The 23,179-nt window shown below is 43.1% G+C and overlaps 2 protein-coding genes across 2 annotated transcripts in view; one reads left to right on the top strand and one right to left on the bottom strand.

The window, feature by feature from the left end:
* On the top strand, window positions 1-14,446 carry LOC134858918 (phytanoyl-CoA hydroxylase-interacting protein-like). Its single transcript, XM_063875142.1, has 5 exons — window positions 1-696; window positions 8,436-8,623; window positions 9,450-9,624; window positions 10,495-10,612; window positions 11,768-14,446. The coding sequence occupies exons 1-5, from the start codon at window positions 591-593 to the stop codon at window positions 12,303-12,305; spliced, it is 1,125 nt and encodes a 374-aa protein (XP_063731212.1). The 5' UTR covers window positions 1-590; the 3' UTR covers window positions 12,306-14,446.
* The window catches only part of LOC134858919 (protein FAM13A-like), a 20,497-nt gene continuing 10,476 nt past the window's right edge, over window positions 13,159-23,179 (bottom strand). Inside the window, exons 7-22 of the mRNA XM_063875143.1 lie at window positions 22,320-22,532; window positions 22,068-22,128; window positions 21,714-21,805; window positions 20,957-21,011; window position 20,687; window positions 20,255-20,337; window positions 18,770-18,956; window positions 17,651-17,900; window positions 17,356-17,488; window positions 16,871-16,952; window positions 16,177-16,412; window positions 15,977-16,060; window positions 15,756-15,860; window positions 15,132-15,346; window positions 14,579-14,680; window positions 13,159-14,064 (exon numbers count right to left, since the gene is read on the bottom strand). Of these exons, the coding sequence (XP_063731213.1) occupies window positions 13,941-14,064; window positions 14,579-14,680; window positions 15,132-15,346; window positions 15,756-15,860; window positions 15,977-16,060; window positions 16,177-16,412; window positions 16,871-16,952; window positions 17,356-17,488; window positions 17,651-17,900; window positions 18,770-18,956; window positions 20,255-20,337; window position 20,687; window positions 20,957-21,011; window positions 21,714-21,805; window positions 22,068-22,128; window positions 22,320-22,532 (2,023 nt within the window). The 3' untranslated portion in view covers window positions 13,159-13,940. The remainder of the gene's footprint in view (window positions 14,065-14,578; window positions 14,681-15,131; window positions 15,347-15,755; window positions 15,861-15,976; window positions 16,061-16,176; window positions 16,413-16,870; window positions 16,953-17,355; window positions 17,489-17,650; window positions 17,901-18,769; window positions 18,957-20,254; window positions 20,338-20,686; window positions 20,688-20,956; window positions 21,012-21,713; window positions 21,806-22,067; window positions 22,129-22,319; window positions 22,533-23,179) is intronic.

The following is a 23,179-nucleotide window of genomic DNA, read 5'->3' on the forward strand; positions in this document are numbered from 1 at the left end:
GCTCATGCGAGAGGGCTCCACCTCACCAAATAAGGACATGTGAGAGACCCTTTGTGGAATGACGTTGAACGTGAAATAGGAATGAACGGGAAGGTTTTAGATGGAGACCCAAACTGGAGGGGGGACACTGGGCTAATCTGGTTTCATAAGAAACTGGTGAATTTGTGGAACGTCTCTGCGCTAATCCGCTCAAGTATTCATGTTTAACTGTCCCGCGGAGGAGTAACACACAGGGCACACTTGTGGCTCCGAGGGCACAGATGCACTGCCTAATGCTGTGCGTTTTAAAAAAGATAAATGCACAAGCTGATATCTTAGCAGCTCATACATTCAAATGCATCTCTGCAGGAGCTGCTATGCCCACGTTGCAAACCCGAACTGGCGGCTTGTGCTGATCGCGCCTGTGACGATTCCGCTGACGCGCCACTAGCCGCACCACCCAGGAGACGGGAGGAGAACAGAGAGCGACGAAAACCGGTCTCTCTTTCTTTTCTCCTTGCTTCACGGCAGTTGACAGAAGGTTGCAGCTGTGCAAGTCCAGTGGACGATATTTAACGAGCAGTAATCCCAGCATCACCCAGGCTGCAGCGATGGAGGTACCAGGTTTGGCGCACAGCATCACCAGTCCATTAAGTCCCTGCGAGGGGATGATCAAGGACTTGAGCTTGGACGCATTACAGTTATGCGAGCGAGATGGTAAGGAGACGGCTTTTCACTGGGGTGTTTGCAAATAATATCAGTGCATTAGGCTATATTTTACATTTTACAGACGCTGCATGCATACAGTCTGCTTGCTCATTGGTTTTAGTTGCATGTAGCCATATTGTGTGTTTGAAGGGAGTAGGGGCCGGTTGGAGCGATGGTGCGCTTGTGCGTGTGTGGAATAGCTAAGTGTCTTTACAGTGACAACCAGGTTTTGGTTTGTTCGTATGACAGGGGACTTTGCTCAAAACAAATCTGCTAACTAAACATGCAATTTTATTTCAGCACCACATGCATGGACAGAGATCGCCAGCCACCCCGCCTATAACTGCTGCTTCTTTATCTCAGGGAGTTGCCATAATCAATCAAGTGCTTATTTCTATGATTCTAGTCTTGTATTTCATCCTTAACTTACGAGAAACTCTCTGCGTTTATTCATTTATAATTTATCATCCAGATGCATCCATGCTGGATAGTCTATTGTTGACTTCGAATTTAAAAGTTTGTTGGTTAAATAGCATCAAACAAAGAATGATTTGTCACTTATTTGAAGGTATATATAAGCTAGTTGAGTAAGGTGTTAACAGATGAGCAGTTTTTACATGAGCAGGCTGAATCCTGATGGAAGTTAATGGTGGGGAGGGAAAAAAGCAAGTCATCATCAGGAGAGAATGAGAGGCTCGAACATGGCTGCACCCACGTGTGCACAGGCGGTGCAGATCCACACACCCATCAGTGCAATTACAACAATACACACAAACTGATTCCCCATCTGATGCATCGTCAGAGACCCCTCTTTAATTAAGATTGTAGATTGAGTCACATTTAATGAGATCACACCTTGTCACAGCTGAATGGATTTAATTGGGATTTTTTTTTGCCTTCCTAGATTTGTTTCTTATCTATTGATGGATTGACCAGTTTTGAAATGGTGGATTCAATGGGGTGTCTTTATTAAGCCTGCAAAGGACCCCCAGCCTCTGACCACAGTGCGTTCATTGTATCACACCGCCTCATTTTCTCATCTGCCAGGGCTGCACCTCATAATGTAATACAGCAGCACACCGTTTATATCCTCTTAGTGCTTTGCTGGCTTGATTCTGAAGCTGTAATTTTAATAATGGTATATAGGCTGGGGCTGGAATTTTCTAATGGATGTTGTTACAGGGTTGTGCTTGCTGTGCTGCAGGTTTACTGGTTTTTGCAGCAAGACAGCCACGTTCCTATTCATCAAGTGAAATACCCAGTGTAAATAGTGTCTCTGTGTCCTTGAGACACCCACATGCTCTGTTTATGGAGCAACACAGTCACATTGTCCACCTTCTGTGCAGATTCTGCTGGACAATTGGTTTTTGTAGTATAACGGAGGACTTTCTAGAATTGTTGCTTCAGATAATTCATGTTCTGTAGATGGTGTGCTTGAAACACTCATATTTGTGCAGTTTTAGAAGGCATAATGTCATTACAAAATACCATGCTAGAGCCATTATAGTCTGCCCATATTGCTCACCCATAACTCTGCACAACATACTTGAGCTTCATGATGAGGCAAGATCAATTATTTATGAATCACCTTGCAATGGACTCAATCTCCGTTACTCAGTAATTGAAGTGATGTTTAGAATAGTGTTCCTGTTTTTTGGACCACCCCCTCAATTTTGATGGAACAGTTTCTGACATAAAATGACTTCCAGAAATATTATCCAGTTAACAATTCCCTACCACACCCTATGCTGATAACTGCATATTCCACTTTTAGCTTTCTTGGAACCGCATGGTCAATACTTAATTTTTCCCAAGGACAGTATTCATTTCGGATCCACATCTTTCTAAATTTAGTTCTGAAATCCTTTAATATTTAATTGTCAGCATCAGAGGCTTATGTGCCTTTGCTGACCTAGCAAATGGAAGGCAAAGAGCTTCAGAAGACCTAGTATCTCTGTGGGAAAAAGCTCTCTCTCTCACACACACACACACACACACACACACACACACACACACACAAACACACACACACTGAGGACTGTGTGAGCATTTCAATGGACCAAAGAAATAGAGGGATACAAGTTGTTCTTCTGTGTTCCCTGTGTTAGAGGGGGGTGTCACGGCCTTAATGCTTCGGTTTAGTCCCGGGGTTGTGACTTGAATAAGTGTGGGGTAGGGAATGTTTTGCTAAGAGTGATGAGTAGTGGGAAATTTACAGACACCGTTGCTGGTGTGCCGACGTCTGGGGACACACAGAGGTGCCTCCATGATGTTTTACTGGTTTAAATATTGCCACAAACCTTTGCAAGGCTGACTCATACCTCCATTTTGATTTCATATCCACCGTAAATGCGTAGTTACAGGGGGTAATGAAATACTCGCTACATGGCTTGCATGGCCTTTGTGCCTGTGGACGATGACATAATTAAGTTGTCGTGATGGATGGCTGCCATTTGTTCAACCAAGTACTGTGTCTGCACTGTCTGAACTCTCTCTGTCTGAGGTACTGCTGCTGCTGCTGCTGCTGCTGCGACCCCCTCAGTCTGGCAGTGTGTGTGCCCATGTTAGACAGACGGATGGATAGATAGATGGATGGTAAACAATCAACGTTACCTCAACTCAACCAGTAACTGTCAAGTTGAAGAAAAGCCCCCTCAGTGTCGAGCCTGTCCATTACTACTTGACGATGGCATTGTTTCTGAGAATGAATTGCCGCGTCACTTGAACAAAGGAATATACTTTTCAGCCCCCTGAAGAACAGGCAGTGGGTAAAACTAAATGTCTCAGAATTAAATATCACAGGCATTGAGTGGATTGCTATGAGATTTGTTATGGAAATACATAGTCCCAGGAGGATGAAGTCTACAGATGTTGGTGACCACCTGTCGTTTTCCCTAGCGCCACCAAGAGGTTGACAATTTTCAAGAGAGGTTTATGAAATGCTCTATCTATATTAGGATGGAATGCTTTTGAATACTTTGTGGATCCATTCACTTTCATCTATTGCTTTGCTTTGCTGTCAGTTATCTTACATTAGTATGCTCTCATGCAAAACTAAGATGTTAAATATCATGTTAGCATGCTGACGTTAGCATGTAGCTTAAAGTACCACAATGTCTAATCCCGGTCTCACAGAGCTACTTGGCTGTAGAACCCAGTACTGTACAGAATGGTTTAGTTCTGCAGCTCTTAACCATTATGATGCAACATGATACAACAGCAGGCCTAATGACGTACAGCATCGTATGAGTAAGCTGGCATTTTAGATTGGTGAGTGTTCAGTATGAGCAGTTGTGTAGCATGACTGTGCTGGCAAGAGTTACAGGTATATCATTTATGCAGCCACTCTTTGGCTACGTAACATATTTAGTTGCAATTGACTTTCCTGTATCTCATAGTTCTGAACCTTCTCAAGAGTGATTACAGAGTCAAAATCCTCTTTCAACATTTAGAATCTATTCAAGTTTTGCACTGCAACAAAAATAAAACATAGTTGAAGGATAAAACAGGAGCCAGTTGTATTGGAAATTAAAATTCAATGCAAATGAGAAGTGATGATTCATTCTGGTCTTGGACAAGTTTGGAAAAGCAGGTCGGGACTTTCCGAAGGTCATCTGTGTTGACTCATTTGTATGAATATTGATGGGTCCATTCTCTAACCAAAGGTTCATTTTATCTCTAAAGCTTGTGTTATTAAAGTGTCTTAACTAGGTTTTATCGGTGTGTAAAAGGTGAAGCACAGTTTGAGTGTGATAAACAGAGCATTGTGTACGCTCTCTCACTCTAGCCTGTGCCTTGAGAGGAACAAAGGCGTGCAAACATCGATGTCTAGAGTATGCTACACTGCTCTGTCTGTGGTTCCATTTAAGAACTAACAATAAAACGTGTAAAGGAAGAGACTCGCCGGTCTGAAGTGAGTGGCAGTCAGAAACAATCTTACCACCATCATCTGCCAACAGATCTGCAGAAACATTTGTCAATATTAACCTTGACTGAACATTTGAAGGAGTGTGGACCTTCAGAAGGTGCGCCACAGTTTCAGTCAGTGGTCACTTTCCATCATCAGCCAGCACAGTGAGAGTACATTATGCAGTTGGCCTGAAGTTAAATCAATTCCCTCTCCTCTCACCGGTAAAGAGTGCTAACACGTAATCAAGCCGGGTTTGACTGGAAAAAATCCCACCACAGAGAGCCATTAGATTTCCCTACGTATGCATGTTAACAGGATTTGTATCGATTCTTTGCATCTATTGCTATTCCACAGATTATTTCACTGCATGCAGAACAAAAGGCCAATGAATAAGGTTCATTTGATAGGCTGCTAAGGCAGAGCGTCTTTCCATCCATTCTCTTGTAATGAGATGGTTTTGCTATAGGGCAAATATTATGTCCTGCGTATTGATGCTCAAGCATGCCTGACGCTGCTATGTCATCATCTTGAACCCCCCTGTACATGTGTGCACAGCATGAGTAATCTGCTAAGTAAGGGGCTCAAAAAACTCACACTCATTTCGCTCCCTGATGATGAGGCAAAACCCCCCCACCGCTTCCGTGTCATGCACAGCATTTTAATACTGTGCTGTAAATAATACAACATCTTCCTTACAGTCCAATGGCATTCGAGGTAAAGTTATGACTCAGCAAAATTAATATTAGCTTCAGTTGCCACTCTAGTTCAACTAAACGGAGCTGAGATACAATCCTAGTATGAATTTAAGTCATAATGAGGGTTTAGACCTCCCGTGCGACATTGTAAAACGGCTCCCTTACTGCCTGACCTTCATTCTGCTTTGCTCTCGCTGCTCCATCTTTCATCCTGTGCTATCAGAGTCCCAGAGGAGTCAGAGTGCAGCAAAGCCATTTATTTACCTGCAGGCAAGGCTCCCAGTAACACAGTACAGTCATGAGTCTATTCAGAGTCACCAAAAGCCAAAAACGGGCCATTTGTAGGTTTTGCTGTTTTAATCTGCTCTGTTCATGCCACTTTTGTTTTATATTGAAATAAAACATAGTAAACAGTTAATAGTTGTTTCTGTCTACTTTGTGCACTTTCTTAGATTTTTGCCCAAGCCTTCAGAGCTTGTTTTCCCTGATAACATCACTTTTGGCTTGACTGTGTAGCTTTAAGAGTATTATGTAAGCAATATCAGATTGCATTTGTAATGCTCCACTGTGTCTGGGTAATGCCAGGTTAATTAGGAGAGTAAACAGGAGCTAAATCAGCTCAGCGCAGTCACTAGAATCTGGGAGGGCAAAGACCTGCATGGGGTCTCCTTTCAGAGTTTTTATGGGAAACATCAGTGTTGACATTAACATTTAACAACAAGGAAGTTACTATGCTCCAGTTACAACACAGACACAGAGATAACAGGTTTTCCCTCTTTGGTGTTTGGTTTTAAACCTAGGATCTTTGATATATGACTGATGACGGATGCTTGTGATGAATAGACACAAAATAGCTCTCTGATCCTGTGACACCTCGTGATTAAACTTCCCATAACAATTATAATATCTTATCCTCTTTTACTTCTCTATTACTCAGCTTTTGGAGGGGGGCCCCGGAGACCTCATTTTTTATCATGACTGATTTTTAAATTAAAACTTAACTTGCAAAAGAAATCCAAGGCTATATTTCAGTTCTTAAGAGTACATTTCCTCTTCCCTTCAAGCAGGTGTCAGAGAATGACAGCAAGCCTAGTGTGTTTCTTGTTTTTGTGGCAGGTCAGCAACAGAAAGTCTCAGGTGGGATGTTACAGTGCTGACATCACTATCTGCTCCATGCTGACTTGCTGAAGCATCTTCTGGCAGAGGTCTGCTCCGTCGGGTCTGCATTGACCCTCTCAGTCTGAGTCACACTTATCAGCTCAGTGGGCTTTAAGTATAATGAGATGGGCTTTAAATGCGGACCAGCAGGATGAGATGTCCAAAGCATGGAGGTGTAGATGGGCCTGCGTTAAGTCTGTAAGACAATCATGGCGCAGTTTGGCTGAGGATGTAAATGCTGGCCTTTTCACATTTTTCACAGGCTCAGGAATCCCCTAAATGCCACTAGTTCCAGTTAGTCCAAATAATACATTCTTAGATACAGTCAATTATTGGAGTGTAAAGATATAATCTAAAAACAATCCCAAAGATTTGACATCTCTGAAAAGTCATGTTTAGAGTCTAGATTTAAAAGTGCAGAAGATATAAACATGGTATGATTTAAGCGCTTAACAAAAGGAGGTCTGTCTTTCTAGGTTAAAGATGCTTATTGTTGGTAATCAGCTTTGATTAGGAACTAGGGATTAAAGTGAGCGGGGGTCCACTCTGGTTTGGTGGTGAAGAGCACGCATTTGTCTTTTACGAATGTTATTTTCAGACAGTCAGAAGTGATGTCTTGGGGGGAAAATAAGGTGAAAAAGGCTTGGCTTTGAAGGAACACATTGGGCGTAGGAATTACCTTCTCGTCTCCTCAAATGAGTCAACCTACAAATGCTTCACTGTTGGAGTGTTGTGTGGAGGCGAGACAGGAGAGTCCTCACTGTCCAATTATGGGATAACTCTTTTATGCCGCCCTCTCGCAGCTGATGAGCGGAGATGGATGTTCCATGCTCCGCTGCCTCTGCCATTGTTTCTCTCCAAAGACTCCAGCCGTGTTTATGCGTTACTCCCAAATTCTTGAATTTTACTCACTCTCATGTTCAGACCCCAGAGAGTGCACAGAAAATGCATTGTTGCCCTGCCAAGTGGGCGTACCCGCGTGTGACGCAAAGTCTATATTCATCCTAATTCTACAAAGCTCTCATTCAACCCTGTTTTGACATTTTCCCTGGCCTCAGTGTGCACTCCGGGTTGTAAGCCTCTTCTACGAGTTAAGTAACTTGTACAGGAATCTACCTAATAGATGAGATTGATGCAGCTCAATTGAATTTAGGATTTATATTTATGGAAAACAATGCAGCACTGGCCTTTCTTTTTAGGCCAACTAGGCCAGGAAAAATGAAGGGCTGAAGTTCCAACACATTAAGCAGCATTATATTGTTATTCCTGCAGACTGCTGTAGCGCCTGCATTGTGCTGCTGATTATAAACGGATCCATCTCTTCTGGGAGGAGAGAAGATCCAATAAGCAGCGTTTGAAATATTTAACGCTATGTATGTACAGCAGATGTGTGTGTTGAGGGGATGATGTGTTTCCATGGCAACATATAAGGATATTAAGCGACGCAGGCAGTACTGAGGAAAGCTGTAGTATGTGGGGTTTATAGACCATAAGACAGAGGAGAGAAAAAAACAATGTATATACGGTCTGAATATTGTGATTTATGATCACTCATAGATATCTCATAAAACGTATTACAAGCCAAGCATCAAAACCGATTTGAAAAATGACAGGTCAGAACAGAAAGTATTTTTTGTCAGTATTTCTACAGTAAATAGGAAACATAAGTTGTAATAGTAGTGATGCTGGACTTTGGATGGATGGTGTGACTGAAGATGCAGTATTTAAACTCCACACATGTGTAGTAGTCAAGTTTTATTATAGGCTGTGGTCCGAGTATAAGCTATTTGTGTGTGTGTGTGTGTCAGATTTTATTACCAGCCATACCGTCATAAACGTGGCTCCCCACTTTACCCTTTTGCTTGATTTGTTTGTTGTGACCTGTGTCATCCCATCGCAAAGTGCTTTAGTATATTGGTATATCTTGTTGTACTTTTTGACATTGATTATACCAAACGTACTCTTTTTTTCCCCCGACCTAACAGGAAGTAAATCCCAGGATGGCAGCATGGAGGCGCTCCCTGTTCCTCAGAACATCAAGATCAGCAACATCACCTGCGACTCCTTCAAGATCTGCTGGGACATGGAGCCAAGCAGCAAGGAGCGCATCACACACTACTTCATTGACCTGAACAAGAAGGAGAACAAAAACTCAAACAAGTTCAAACACAAGGTAACGTTTGAACCAGCACTCATAAACACCATTTGGAAGATAGCAGGAGAGAAGGCTCAACAAAAGGCCTTTTGTCTCAATGAACACAATTTGCTATGTTTCATGAAATGGAAAACACAAATGTCAAGGATTTGTGTTTATGTGATTCAATGTGTGAGAAAATCACACTCAGCACAAACTAGGCAATGTGCCAGTATAATTCAAAAAAGAAAAAGAAAAGAAGTCTCTTCGTTATTTATTTGGGAAAGCTTTTTTCCACTCCTTAATTGAACTAAATAGAAGTCTCCTTGAAAAATAAAATCATTTTTTCAGCAACAACCTCCAGAGCAAAGCACACATGCTGCAAAGGAAAGACAAATTAAACCAACCAAATCAAAAGGTCAGCTGTAGAACATGGCTCACACTGCCCTTTCTGTCGGAGAGTAGCTCCTCCAGCAGCTCCTTCGGAGCACCGTCAGTAAAGACTTGTTTCCTCAGCCTCCTTCCTTCTTCCTTTCCTCCTGCAGCCACTTTCTGTGTGTCTCCTCTTCCTAGCGAGCGACCCCATGTTAGTATTTTGATTTTAGTGAGCAGCAACAGCGTTGGTGGATGGGCTGACTCTGTTGCTAGGCAGGGGCTACTGTTCCAATCAATAGGCTGCTATGGCCCATTGATGCTTAAGGGGGGTGATTGGTGTACAGCAAAGTGAGCATACATAAAGGAAAGAGTATAAACTGCAGTCAGCCTCTTACATAACATGTTCAAACGCATGCAATCTTTGCTTGTGACTGAAAGGAAACCATAACTGGAGCTCTTCCTGTCCTCTTTTTTCCATTCCTCCCTCCAGGATGTTCCTACCAAGCTGGTTGCCAAAGCAGTTCCCCTGCCCATGACGGTCCGGGGCCACTGGTTCCTGAGCCCACGCACAGAGTACACCGTGGCCGTCCAGACCGCATCGAAACAGACCGACGGGGACTACGCCATCTCCGAATGGAGCGAGATCGTGGAGTTCTGCACCGGCGGTGAGTAATGTGTGGCTTACAGCACCAAGAGTACGTGCATTTCAAGATGTGTGACATCTGTGCAGCATTTGATGTTGTTTGAACTGAAGTACAGAGGAGAATAGGACGGGGCACAATATGAGGGGGAATATTAAATGGAGGCTAATCTTCACTGAGTGGAGGGGAAGATGGATGGAGGGGCTGGAGGAGGGGAGGGTGAGGGGGAAAGAAGGATTAAAGGAAGGAGGGGAGCTGTGCTGTATATCTTCTGATGCAGAGGTCACCAAGTTCAACATCGCTGGCTGCCGGCTTTGAGAGGGGGAGGGGAGAAGTGGGGAGGAGGTGATGCTATGGGGGGGTTAGCTGCATAGGGATGATGAGCATGAGAAGCTTGTGTAGTAGTAACAGTGATGCAATAGTGTAAGGCTTTGCGTAAGAAAAAGGGAGGTCTAAAAATATGTCGGAATGCTTTTGATAATCCTCTTAATAGCCTTTTATCAATTTCGTTCAAGGTTCTGGAGCGTTTCATGAAAAAGGGGCATTTTGTAGTTAACTGTTGGTGTGTTTGAGTGCTCTTGCTGGGAAAAAATCTCTATGATAATGAAACTTTATTATACACTTTTGGAATAAATCCACACCCATTTGGCAGTCCTTCTCACGCAGTGGAGCGTATAAGGACGCTGTAGTAAAGGACATGCTGAGTCACTCTATAAAGATGAAGAAGCGCAGTTCATGTTCCATCCTATCTACGCCACACACTCACTCTTGCTCCTTATAATCAAAGAATTCAATTTGTACTAATTTCCCACTAACAATGTTACACTGGTTTCCGATCCCCCTGATGACAGCATATTCATTTTAACTCTGATATGTGTTGCGTCTGTTTTCAAGATTATTCCACAGTGCACCTCAACCAGCTGCTGGAGAAGGCGGAGGTCATCGCCGGCCGGATGCTGCCTTTGTCTGTCTTCTACAGGAACCAGAATAAAGAGTACTTCGACCACGCCAGGTAGCCCGCTGTTTTAATGTTTTCTTAAATAATTGTGTAGTTCCAAAATAGTTAAGTCAAAGTCTGTTCCTGAATTATTTCCAGAAAACTGTGTCAACACATTGTATCTGCGGCTAACTTTCCTGAGCACACACTCATTTAATTTCCCCCTCTTTTAGTTTGCTGCATAACGATCAATGTATACACTTAATTGTGCTATTTTTATTCTTTTTTTCAAAATTCACCATTTGAATATGCCTCCAATAACTTGAACATCTGGAACTTCAACTTAAATGTACAGCTTTAGCATCTGCTGGCTTTATAGACCCATGGAGGCTTGAGATGTTATGCGATGCTAAAATTACCTTTAAGCAACGGCGGCATGGCATTTAGTGTTAACATATGGCTGTGATAAGAATCGCTTATAAAAGATGATTGATAACGACAACATTGTAATGCATCCATCCCAGAACTCAGTACTCACACCATTAAAAAATATGACTTTTTAAAAGGTCTTGAACTTTTGATGACATTTTTAATGGCATGCTGTTTTAGGACATTATACTATCCTGTGATATTTTTGTAACATGCTGTTCTATGACTTTGTTATGACATAGTTGCTGGAGCTTTACAACATGACGTCATCTGGATAGCCCTCTCTCTTTTGTTGCATCTGCTTCAGTGTGTTTACCACGTGTCTGTTAAACTGCACCATCCTGTGGGCGGTAGCAGTACTGTCTCTACCCCTCAATGAGGCCTCTGCTCCAGTGACGCAGGGTGGGAGATGACTAATTCCATAATACCTATAACAAAGCATTAATTATGGATGTAATTGCAGCCTCTGAAGTGATAGCACTGCAATTACAATTCATAATTGGCGCACAGATTTGCTCTGTGGTGGAAGACATGCAGCTACAGCACAAGCATTCATCAATCTTGAATGTGTTGTTTTGTTTTCTGAAAGATGCTTTTGTTTTCTGTTTGCTCGTGCTTTTCCCTGTGTTTCTATCAGAAAAACTAGGCTAAGATTATTACAGATCCAGATATATAAAAACTAGAGATCCACCGGCTGCATCTGAGAGCTCAGCTCAGATCAAAACAATGTGCAGCTTTTTACCGTTTACATGTTTGCTTTTTGCTCACAACCAATTTCCTTTTCTTTTTTCTAAACTCCAGGGAGGAGCAGGGGAGCCGGATGCTGCAGTCGGTGAAAGACAACAGCGGCAGCCACGGCTCTCCCATCAGTGGCAAACTGGAGGGAGTTTTCTTCAGCTGCAACACAGAGTTCAACACCGGCAAGCCCCCGCAGGACTCCCCCTACGGTCGCCACCGCTTCGAGGTGAAGGCTGACCTGCTCTTCAACCTCGACACCAACCTGTACTTCGGAGACTTCTACTGCATGTACACAGCATACCACTACGTCATCCTGGTCCTGGCGCCAAAGGGCTCCGCGGGCGACGAGTTCTGTAAGGCCAGGCTCCCTGCGCTAGACCTCTCCAACAACCGTTTCCTCACCTGCAAGCAGGAAGAAGATGGAAGTCTGGTGTTTCACCACGCCCAGGATGTGATCCTGGAGGTGATCTACACGGAGCCCGTCGACCTGGCAATAGGCACGGTGGCTGAGATCAGCGGGCACCAGCTGATGAGTATGTCCACGGTAAACGCCAAGAAGGACCCCAGCTGCAAGACCTGCAACATCAGTGTGGGGCGCTAAGAACGGCAGAGCGTAGAGAAGGAAGGACTAGAGGGGACTGACCTCTAAACACACACAGGAAGTACTGATGAAGCAGACCAACACATGCATGAAGCAGCAGATTTAGTAGGCTCCCAGACATGCACAGCAACATATCTGACAGCGCTCAGTACTCTGAAAAGAACATCATTCCCAGAGTGGACGAAAAAAAAAGAGGAAGGAACACACTCTGACACCTGCACTGCTGTCTCCTCATCTGAAAAAGGTTTCCCTAAAACATTAGCTAAGATATCACGCATAACTGAGTCATAGAAACCTGGAACACCACAGTCCATTCATCCTGCAAGTCAACACTGGTGTACCGACTAAACCCTTTAACTGTACTAACAACCGTGGTCTGCTCCTCTTCGATTTGCTGTTGAATACTTTGAACACTTGTTTTGTTTATGCCTTGTTATATTGTTATCCTGAGGACCGCGTCCACTGTCTGTGTGGACAAGCATTTAGATGTTTGCGATTACTTCGACTGTTTTTTCGATTAAGCAATGTCATTCTTCAGTAGACTTTTTTTTTCTACTCGTGGCACAGACTGGTAAGACAATTTTCTAGGGCTGCAGCGTCGATAGTGATCTTTCTTTATACCAAAGGTATTAATAACCAGACGTGAAACTGCTGTGGAATCTTAACAGAACTAATGCAGCAGCCTCTAAAATGTGTTTTCACTGAAAAAAAAAGCATGATGCAGCTCTGTGCAGCATGAGGATGAAAGCTGTCAGTACCTCTACCATGGCAACCTTTTCTGCTACAGTCGCTTTGATTTAATGGTAGTCTGTGAAAAGCAAGAAAGTAGAACCATAAACTGTGTTAGGCAGAATAAATGTGAAAAAATATTTATTTTTATTGATACATTCATATATAGAAAATTATATAAACCAGAAGTGCACAATGTCAGAAGCTCTGATCGTTGTCAACAACTGCATTTAGAGGGAGTTTACTTCATACAAGCTGGGGGGGGATTACAACACTAATCTGACAGCAGATAGAAGTTGCACTACAATGCCAAGCTTCACCAATGTTCACATATTTTCCAAGGTGAACATGTCAATTCAATGGTCGCAGTTATAAAAATATGAATGCATATCATAGCACAATGTAGGGTTGCAGAGCTGATGCACAAACACCACAGGATTGTCTCACTGATTGCATTTAAGCTTACACGTTGTTCGCCAAGAAAGCACTTTTTTAAAGAAGATGCAGTTTCCACTATAAACGAAGCAGTCCTGAAAGAGTTTTTTGGCGAGGAAAAAAAAGCAAGTTACAAAGTGGCATAATGTGCGTAATTAAAATATTATACGTAACGAACATCAAGTAGTTACAGCCCGTCAGCCCGACATAAATTAGTGCTACATTAAATACACTTGCTACATCAGGTTTATAATAAGATGTGTCACAATGACAAAGGATCTTTTGCGGACTAAAAAAAGCGTAGCAGTCGTGCTGCTTTTCATTAAGTTGGTCACCAGTTTCCTCATTTTTTCTTCATGTAAAGTGCATCAATAGAAAACAGCATGACATAAAACAAGACCAGAACCACAAGATTCAGAACCTGATTTTTCAGAGAGGATTGAGTCCGATAAAGTCCCACTGTGAGTTAACTCAGCTGCTCTTGGTTGAGTCCCGTTTACTGAGCAGGGCCTCCATTAGGCGGAGCTTCGCTTTGAGGTTCTTATACTGGCAGTACTCCTCCGCCATTGGCCCCCGGTCCTCCTTCTGACAGAACCTGTTAATGAAATAGAAAGAAAAAAAAGATGCAAACACAAGGCAGAACTTCAGTAGTTTCCAACAAACTGCAGCAGCTTCCATAACTGGTTGATAGTCCCTATGTTGCCTTACTCAGATAGCTTTGTACAGTGTGTATTGTAACCGAAAACTTACTGTATTTACTTTGGAGGACTAACATGTACAGTACAAAGGACGTGTACAGAGCAAACGTCTATCTCTTCGTCTCTTTCCCGAGCTCTCTGTGCGGTATTAACGTGCGTGTGCATTACACTGTCGTACCATTACGATGGGATTTCTTTTGTGGATGTTCTTTCTTTGTTTTTCACAAGGCATTGTTGAAATCCAAATGTTTCAAGTTTATTAAAAGAGAAAAATCTAAATCAAAAGCCAAGTTGTTTTGATGTGCTGTGTGTGTGTGTGTGTGTGTGTGTGTGTGTGTGTGTGTGTGTGTGTGTGTGTGTGTGTGTGTGTGTGTGTGTGTGTGTGTGTGTGTGTGTGTGTGTGACCTTTACCTGCCAGTCTGCGTGTAGAAATTCTCCTCAAACTCTCGGAGCGCTCGGTGGAGCCGGTGCTTTTCTGACCGTGCCATCCTGAGGTGATCCAGTAATTCTGGTCTGTGAGAGAGGAATAAATATTTTCTTAGATCCTTAAACATCATTTATAAATGTGTGCACTTAAAGTTGAGATGACATCACATAGTTTAAAGCAAAAAAGAAGCTATTTGAAAATAACCCTCCCTTTTAAATGTCCTGTGGTTAGGCATGGCACAATATGATTCATCTGGTCAAAGTGTGCGATACGTATCCTGATAATCATCAAGATTTAAAGCTTGAAACTCTTTATTTGGTACGAAACAAACTGGATTACTCTACTCCACATTTTCCTATGAAAATAATATATATATATCTTTTTATCAAAGAGAGATGATTTTTTTCAATCCCATGCCACCCCTTCCTGTAATTCCTAAAACAAACTTATTTGATTCAAATCAAGTTGTAAAACACATTGAATATAGAGCTGTAGACACACACAACCCCCCCCCCCCACACACACACACACAAGTACCTGGAAGCTTCATGTAGTGTTGCCATGGTGACGATCTGTGGCTGGAAACACTTCACCTCCTCCAGAGGCGACACGAGAGGTGTTTCAGACGTTTCTGAAGAAGGGAGATGCAGCGATTCATCTGAAGACACACAACGGGGGGATTTCAGTCGCAGGGGCTGCAGCCTGGGACTACGCTGTTTGGGATGATCTTCATCAGAGCCCTCCTCTTCCTCCTGCGTGAACACATGCAAAGAGGGATCATTATGCCGTCGTTGTGGACACAGGAACGGGTGGGTGCCAATGCTGGACAAGCGTTTACTCATAAAATAGCTTGTTCCTATTTAATTTAGCACCTGGTTATAAACTGTAAGATTCCAGCTTTATCCGTCTTGCCTTTATTGTTTTTAGCTAAATGAACTGAGGTCTGACAACAGATTGGTGCAGCTCTCATATCTGTCCACTAGAGAGCAGCACAGTGACACTCTTCTTTGAGCCAGATGTATATATATTACAATTTATTTAGCTGATGCTTTTATCCGAAGTGACTAAAATACACTTTAATACCGTAGACATAGGGGAAATAAAGATGGTTTGGGTATTTCCATTGTGTTTTCTTTTGTTCAGTATTAAAAGTAAACTCACAATGGTTGTTATGACTGTGGTAGCAGCAGAGGAGAGCAGCAGCTGCTTCACAAGACGGTACCGGTCATAGAAAGGTTTCATCAGAGTCCGCTCTTGCCTGGTGCTCTGAAGAAGAACAATAATAGAGAAAGCAATTAATTAATGAGCAACAGTACCAAAGTGGAGCCAGCAAGTAAAAAAAATACATAAACATGTAGGGAAGTCATCCAGGCTGGTCTTACCGGCCGTCCATGCAGACTCTCAAAGTGCAGCAAACACTTCTGCAGGCTGGTCTTCTCCAGAGTCATCTGGAAATGGGACATCTCCTGCATGAACAGCCACAGATTAATACATAAATCCAGGGTCAGGAACACCTACAATGAGATCACCAAACCTATAGAACAAATAGTGTGTTCAGTGAAAATGTTTCTGCAATGCCCACCTTCACGCTGTCAGGCAGGCCCAGCTCTCGGCGTCTCTCCTTCAGTCTGTTGGATATAGTATTGACCGTTTCCTCCACATTAGCTTTGATGTTGCTGTTGTTGTTTAGCTGCTGCAGCTCAGTCCCTGTTGGTGCTGCCTCCCTCTGGTCTGCGTTGGTCCTGCGTGTTTCAGATGAAGGGTTGATGTCTCCCTGACTTTTCACTCCCCCTCCTTCTGATTGTGTCAGCTTCAGCTCTGGAAGAGGACGAGAGTTCAGAAATAACAAATATAGTTAAAATGTTTGAGGCTTATTTGAACTTCTAGTCAAACTGATTTATTTTTCCAGCTGTAGCTTTATGTTAAATCCACAAAATAATCTTACACAATGACAATGTAATATTGTGGAAATAAGTGCTTGCCAACATTTTAGTTTTGTGTTGCCTTACAAAAAATCAGTGTCTATTAAGGCCCTTGTCACATTTCAGATTTCTGAGCGAGTCCATCTTAACCTCTATGTGTGGTATATAACTGTTTGAGGTCTGAAGAGGTTAGGATCTCAAATATTTCCATATCTTTATTCTTCTTCTTCTACCAATTAAAAATGCCATTATCATATACTCAAGAGACATCCCTTGGTTGAGAACCACTTGAATCGATTTCCTTCATCATTAATTCATGTGTGTGCGTGTGTGTTTATGGTTATGAAAACTGACCTTTAAGCTGCTTGCGACTCTTGATGAGCTCCTTCATCAGTCTGGCCACCTCTGGATGTGCCGTCTTGTCGTTGTGGGCAGGCTAAAATAAAAGAAGGAAACTATTTAAACTCAGAGACAGAACAGGGTCTCCTGCATCAAGTACCAAGAACTCTTCACTCTACTTTATCCCCTGGTCTGGGCTAATTATAATTGCACCAACAGCAGCAACCAGTTAATAAAGACAACAAATCATAACCTTTTTTTACATTTTTCCAATGTACCAGCAGAGGGAGTAATTCCCTCTTTAATAAAGGTGATTATTAGAAGCCACAGTATCATTTGAGAACTTAAAATAAGTAATTCACGCACAGAAATACACACACACAATTATAATACTAATAATGATCCTCCCCATGGTGCTGTGAGAGCTTTGAGACTCACACTCTATGGAAATAAACTCCAATCAGATCATGACACCGCTGACGGAGCATTCCTCCCCTCACCTTATAGTGCTTCTCCTGTTCAAAGCGCTCCTCAAAGCGCCTGATCCTCTTCTTCAGGGTGTGGATGTGTCTGTTGAGCGACGAGACGGACACAGAGCCTCCGTCTAGCTCTGAGTGCACACTGCTGCGAGTCCTGAACACAGCAGGATGCAGTTCCATCATATAATGACTCATCACACGCACTGAACAGCACTAAAAAAGGCATTAAAGAAGTACAGCAAAAACATAACGTGCCACTGTCCTACCGGTAAGCCCATATTCCTAAATAACGTTTTTGAGGGAACGGTTGACTCACATGCGTATGTGCTGTGAGCACGGAGGAGAAGGGGCTGTGTCGGGGTCCAGGTTGTAGCGCAGGCTGTCACTGAGGTTGGGGCAGCGCGGGGAGGGGACGGGGCAGTCGCTCATCACAAAACGAGAGAGCAGCGGGCTGGTTTTAGGGCCCGGCAGGCTGGGCAGGGAGTCGTTTCCTGAAGTCCCCTCGGAGAGCATGCTGGTGTAGAGGACAGGACTGAGCTCTGATGAATCAGGGGATGGGCTGTGCCCTGCAGCAATAAGAAAGACACAATATCAATTTACTGTTAACCTATACTCTTTCAGATTGGAGTCTTTCAGATTAAAAATGTAAGTTATATTTGCTTAATATAGAAAAATTGATGGGACCAAATAGAAAGATGTAAGAGAGGAGTAGAACTGAGAGGGAGGAGGGAGGAAGTAAACAAAAAATGAGTAAGGTAGGGAGAGTAAGAGAGAGAGACGACAAGCATCTGTCAAACATCTGTTTTTATTTCAGTTTCGAACATCAACATCTTTACTGGGGTATAAAGACTTCTCTTTCTGACAATTAAACTGAACACATCTAAATATTATAATCTCTGTGCTAAATAAACAACATTTATCTGTAATCTTTTAGCCAGAAGAGACATGGAAATAACAGACATCAAGACTCAAATGTAAAAATTCAAATCTAAATTAGTGCATTATTGAATATATGTACAAATTCCTCATGTCACAGGGCTGTGATGAGGCATCATACCTAGATATACCGATACTCAACTCATCAAGTACAGACACAGCCAGCTCTGGGAACAGATGAATCTCAAAGCTTGCTGTCAAGATGTATAAGGTTTTATTAAACATGCACCAAAGGAGTAACAGCATCTAGGATAATGCTTTGACGTCAAACAGATGATGAGTCAGATACTATAAATAATAGCACTTATGTCCACACTGTATATTGTACTGTTTATATAAAGTGTGGCTCTTGTGTTGACAGCTAGAAATACTGTACTGTGAGTTGAGATGGTCATAATATGTCTAATTACATGATACAAGTAGATAAGTTTAGTTAATTGTAGCTTTGACAACACAAAATAGAAAAGGTACCATTGAAACTTCATTGCTATTGACTTACCAGACTGTGGAGAGTCGAGCCGATCCTGAGCTGGTGTGGATGGCGGCTTTTGGGTCAGAACCAGGCTCTGCTCCTCAGAAGAGAGCGGCTGCTGCAGAGCAGGGGGGTAATCCTGACCTTCGGGGTCTACAGGTGAAGACGGGGGTCCCAAGTCAGCCTCCAGGGCTTGCATCTTGAGTGAGGGACTCTGGAAACAGAAGCAGAACATGGCTTCAGCGGCAGGAGAAGTCAGAGAGATGTGTCGTAGTCTGCGTGGAGCAAGTCTTCGGCGTTTCACATGCTGCTCAGGAATCTTCAGAAGTCCTGTAAAACTGTTTAGCGCCTTTATACGAAGAGAAATATTCTGGCAGGACCGTAGCTGGCAAGAGAGTGGCAGGGAGAGGTGAGATGAGTGGTTTCCCTTGTCCTCCCCAACAAAAGGAATGAGTCAGATAATAGTGAATAAATCTCTTTTAGCAGGCTGCTTTCGTGGGCGGCTGAGAGTGCGAAAGAAGAAGTAGGATCAAAGTTATCGGAAAGCAAATCCAATCTCTGATCCAGTCCCTTAGAAAAGCAGAAAGCAATGGTCATCACAACCAGCACATTCCTCTTCTGACTTTCCTCTGATATCGGCAAACAACGTGGGATCCCTGATGATCATCACGCAGTTATTCTATTAGCAGTATCGCTGTGATTCTCAGATCACCCCCATGTGTGTGGGTCCGCGACAGAGGAGTGTATTGTCCTCAAAGAAAATCCCTTACGTCCACATGGCGTTCCTCCCGACCGGAGCATTCCCAGCACTTCTGCTGCTGAGCTGCCTCCACATGAATTATTCAACATGCGGGAGAGAAGGCGGGGTGGTGGGAATACCGCTCCTGTCGGTGCGTGCGTTGTGGGTGTGTGCGCAGGAGAGGAGAGAGGTACTGTATGTGACGAGGCGTTTCCACGGCAACGTTGTCAGAAGGGAGTGCATGGGAGTGCATTTGATGGAGCTGCAGGGAGTCACGTACTGTTTGCCTCCGTGTGTGTGTGTGTGTGTGTGTACGTGTGATGCACATAACAAATAAATAAGGTTATTGAGCTGCAAAAGAAACCTTGTGAGCGCAGTGTGGAAAGGATAAAGATTTGGATCAGAGTTTTTTGTTTTGTTAATTTAGGTGCTGTGACATCATTGTCAGTATCATCCACAGCAGCAGCAGCAGATAAGGGCTCGGCTTCTTCTTCTTCCTCACCCTCCTCGGCCATTCATTCATAAGAAAAAGCGCTGCTTTGTGCGTCACTGAGAGGAGGTGGTGGGGAGGGGATGGAGTGGGGCTGTTATTTCTGAAGCAAAACACCCACAGGCAAGCAAGAGCACGCTTATACACACACACACACAGGTACACACACACACACAAATAAAGGCTATCGCTGGAGGTATCAGCAGTCCTGTTGTCATAGATACCCTCAGTCTAAAAGTGTTAACTTGTGAATATAAAAAGACTTTGGGGAAGGAGAACTTACGTCATGGCTGATGTTTCTGCCTCTGCAATCATCGTGTCTGTCAGGAGAACCACGACCACCTCCTCCTCCTCCTCCTCCTCCTCCTCCTCCTCCTCCTCCTCCTCCTCCTCTCTCCTACAGAAACAGACATCATTCCCTAAGGCCACTTCCTGACACGACCAGCGTGGGCGAACCCACTTGTACAGGCACACATGGAGGTTACAATGACACATTAACAGATATTATTTACTTTCTTCACAGATGGAGGTTTTTTTCTCCAAAGAGTTTCATTAACTAAAGTCAAGATCAACTAACTTTCACATTTATTTTTTATTGATTCATTGGTACAGGTGGGATAGAAATCCCCCTCATTTGCTATCATCAGACAGCTCTCTGACCCTCCTGTGTGTATTTTAATAAATGTATTATTTCATCATGGGTTAATCTGGTAACCCTGATTTTACAACAGTTGAATATCTTCCCTTTGACTCAGTCTGTGCACAAACCAAACATTCACATCACTTTATAGTTTTATCCAAAGCCTTAAGAGAACTGACACTAATGCTCTTTCTCAATGATGCTTTTTTTAAATGTGCATTAGATCTTTCTAGCTTGCAAGCCCAAGGCTACAAACTCTCAACCGGGTCATTTTAAAATGAATCCACTTAATGGGAGCCTGTGGAAATATTCTCTGAGATGGCGGTTTCACAAAAGTCTGTTTACCTTCTTAGATACAGCGGTTTTGGATCCTGCTTTGTACTCTTCGCAGAACAGCATCCTGAAAAATAAAGCTGTGTCAGAAATTGATTGAAAAATAAAGTTGTATTTATAACTAGTTTAAAAAGAGAAAGTGAAAATAAACACTGCCTCAGAACCCATGTGATTTTAATGCACATGTATCTCTGTCAGTATTCATACACAATACTGTATATGTGCTCTAAGGCAACACAGCCCTGCGCTTTGTGCAGCTCTGAGGCCAGATGCTCATCTGGCAGAGCCATTAAGCTTAGGCTTATTCACGTCTGACACTAATGAGGCATAATTCAGAGGACCTGTCCTGTGGCTGTGTGGAGGCAGCACAACAAAAAATCACCATACCACATTTGGGTCGACCTAGTCTGCTCTATGTGAGCCACTGTGGCAAGGCAATGTTATTTGGACTGGAAATATAACAAAACCATGACTGTGAGCAGGCTCTGACAACCTACTTCTCAACCGACTGCAGCTGAGAGATGAGCTGAACCATGGAGCATCCTAAAGAATCACATTATACTAACTGTGATACATTTAAACAGCTCCAAAATACTATCATGGCCCATCTTATTTACTTTTGAAGCTCAGTTAAGTGAAATGAGGGATTCTTAAACCACTTGGATGTTATTTATCAGGACCAATGAACAAAGAGTGTCTGCTTTTAAACAATGGATGAAATCACAAAACGTCACGATGTGTAGTCTTCCTGCAGAAAAGTTCCTCTCACCTCTGTGTGCGGTGAGTCTGGGTGATGCTCTGTGAATCATTGGCTGTGCAGCGGTCTGAAATAGAACATTTCTGGACTGCATCTGTGGACGCCTAAAAAACATTTCAGTCGATGATAAGTAACCTTTCATGTCGTGGTGAAATCGTGCTAAACACCACACACGGTGTATTTTGCTGTACAGAAAAAGTGGACCAGATTTCAATAGGCCTAAAAAATGGGAAATGGAGAAAAAGTCTGAATTAAGAAATATTTTAAAGAAAAGAGAAGGAAAAAAATGAATATGAGGGGTAGACAAAATAAAATGGATCCGACATTGCTTTTCAACAGGTGAGGAAGGCATGCTTTCATCTCTACCTCTCCATCCTCCTCCAACCCGCTGTCATTCGGTAGTGGCACCTTGTTCTGTGAAGAGGTCCTGTTAATAAAGATACACTCATGAAACTGTAGAGTAGTCACACAATTCCTGTACCAAAATGTTTGAGGATGATCTAGCAAATGATCTTCCTAAAATGTAGTAAACACTTTTGGTCACGTTGTTACGTCATTAAAGGGTGAGCACATCACCAGCGTGTGACAAAACAAGAGACGAACAGAAGAACTGCCTACCGTTGGGTGGCACACTCAAACTTCTGGAGACTTCGGGGTGGTCTGATCCGGTGAGGGTGTTGCTCTGGCCCAGGGTCAGAGGGGGAGGAGATCACCCAGCCCGCCTCGGTCCTGTCCCTGCTCTTCTCCAGAGCCTCCTCGTCTGGAATCAGCTTCTGAAGGTCAGCGCTGACGTCAGAGCCGGTTTCACAAGCCTGCGCCAGCGTGTCAGGACTGTGGAGAGACAGAAATAGAGAGAGGTGTACACACAGAGGAGGAGGTCAGGAGACAAGGAACTATCAATTTCTAATGAGGCATGCTTTTTTGAAGGCTATAATATATTCATGGTTCATAAATCACCCAATCCTTTATAAATTGATCAGTGTCAAGAAAAATATTAAGGATAAAATGTTGGTAGAACCCTTTATAGGGTTCTCCAAATAATTCACACAACTTTATCAATTGACTTCAAGGCAATGTGTATCAATCTGCATATCTCAGGACTAGCAGGAGTGAATGTCCAACGATGAATCCCTGAGTAAACTGCTGGCCTCCGCGCCAGGTAACATCCAGCAGGTCACGAATCAGCAGTGCTTAATCCGAAGCTACACTATGACACATGAAGTTCGGATGAGATGCTCCAAGCAATAAAAAGCACGACCGATTTGCTGCGACGTGAACCAAAAACAGCCAGGTCATGCTCCTGCTTAAAGCGGTGAATGACTCCAGAGCTGCAACCTACAGCACACGGGTCAGCCCAATGCTAGCTACCTTCAGGGCAAACAGCAGCATGCATTATGAACATAAATTAATGTTCTGCTGCAAGGCAAACTTCCTCAAAACAAGCTCCCTCCTAAAAAAGCCTAAATATAAATTAAGGT

The sequence above is a fragment of the Eleginops maclovinus genome, chromosome 22, assembly GCF_036324505.1.
Source record: "Eleginops maclovinus isolate JMC-PN-2008 ecotype Puerto Natales chromosome 22, JC_Emac_rtc_rv5, whole genome shotgun sequence".
Lineage (NCBI taxonomy): Eukaryota > Metazoa > Chordata > Actinopteri > Perciformes > Eleginopidae > Eleginops > Eleginops maclovinus.

Coding starts and splice junctions, on each gene's coding strand:
- LOC134858918 (XM_063875142.1), top strand. CDS start 591: ATGGAGGTACCAGGTTTGGCGCACAGCATCACCAGTCCATTAAGTCCC. Junction 8,624..9,449: donor CAAACAAGTTCAAACACAAG/GTAACGTTTGAA, acceptor TCCTCCCTCCAG/GATGTTCCTACCAAGCTGGT. Junction 10,613..11,767: donor GAGTACTTCGACCACGCCAG/GTAGCCCGCTGT, acceptor TCTAAACTCCAG/GGAGGAGCAGGGGAGCCGGA.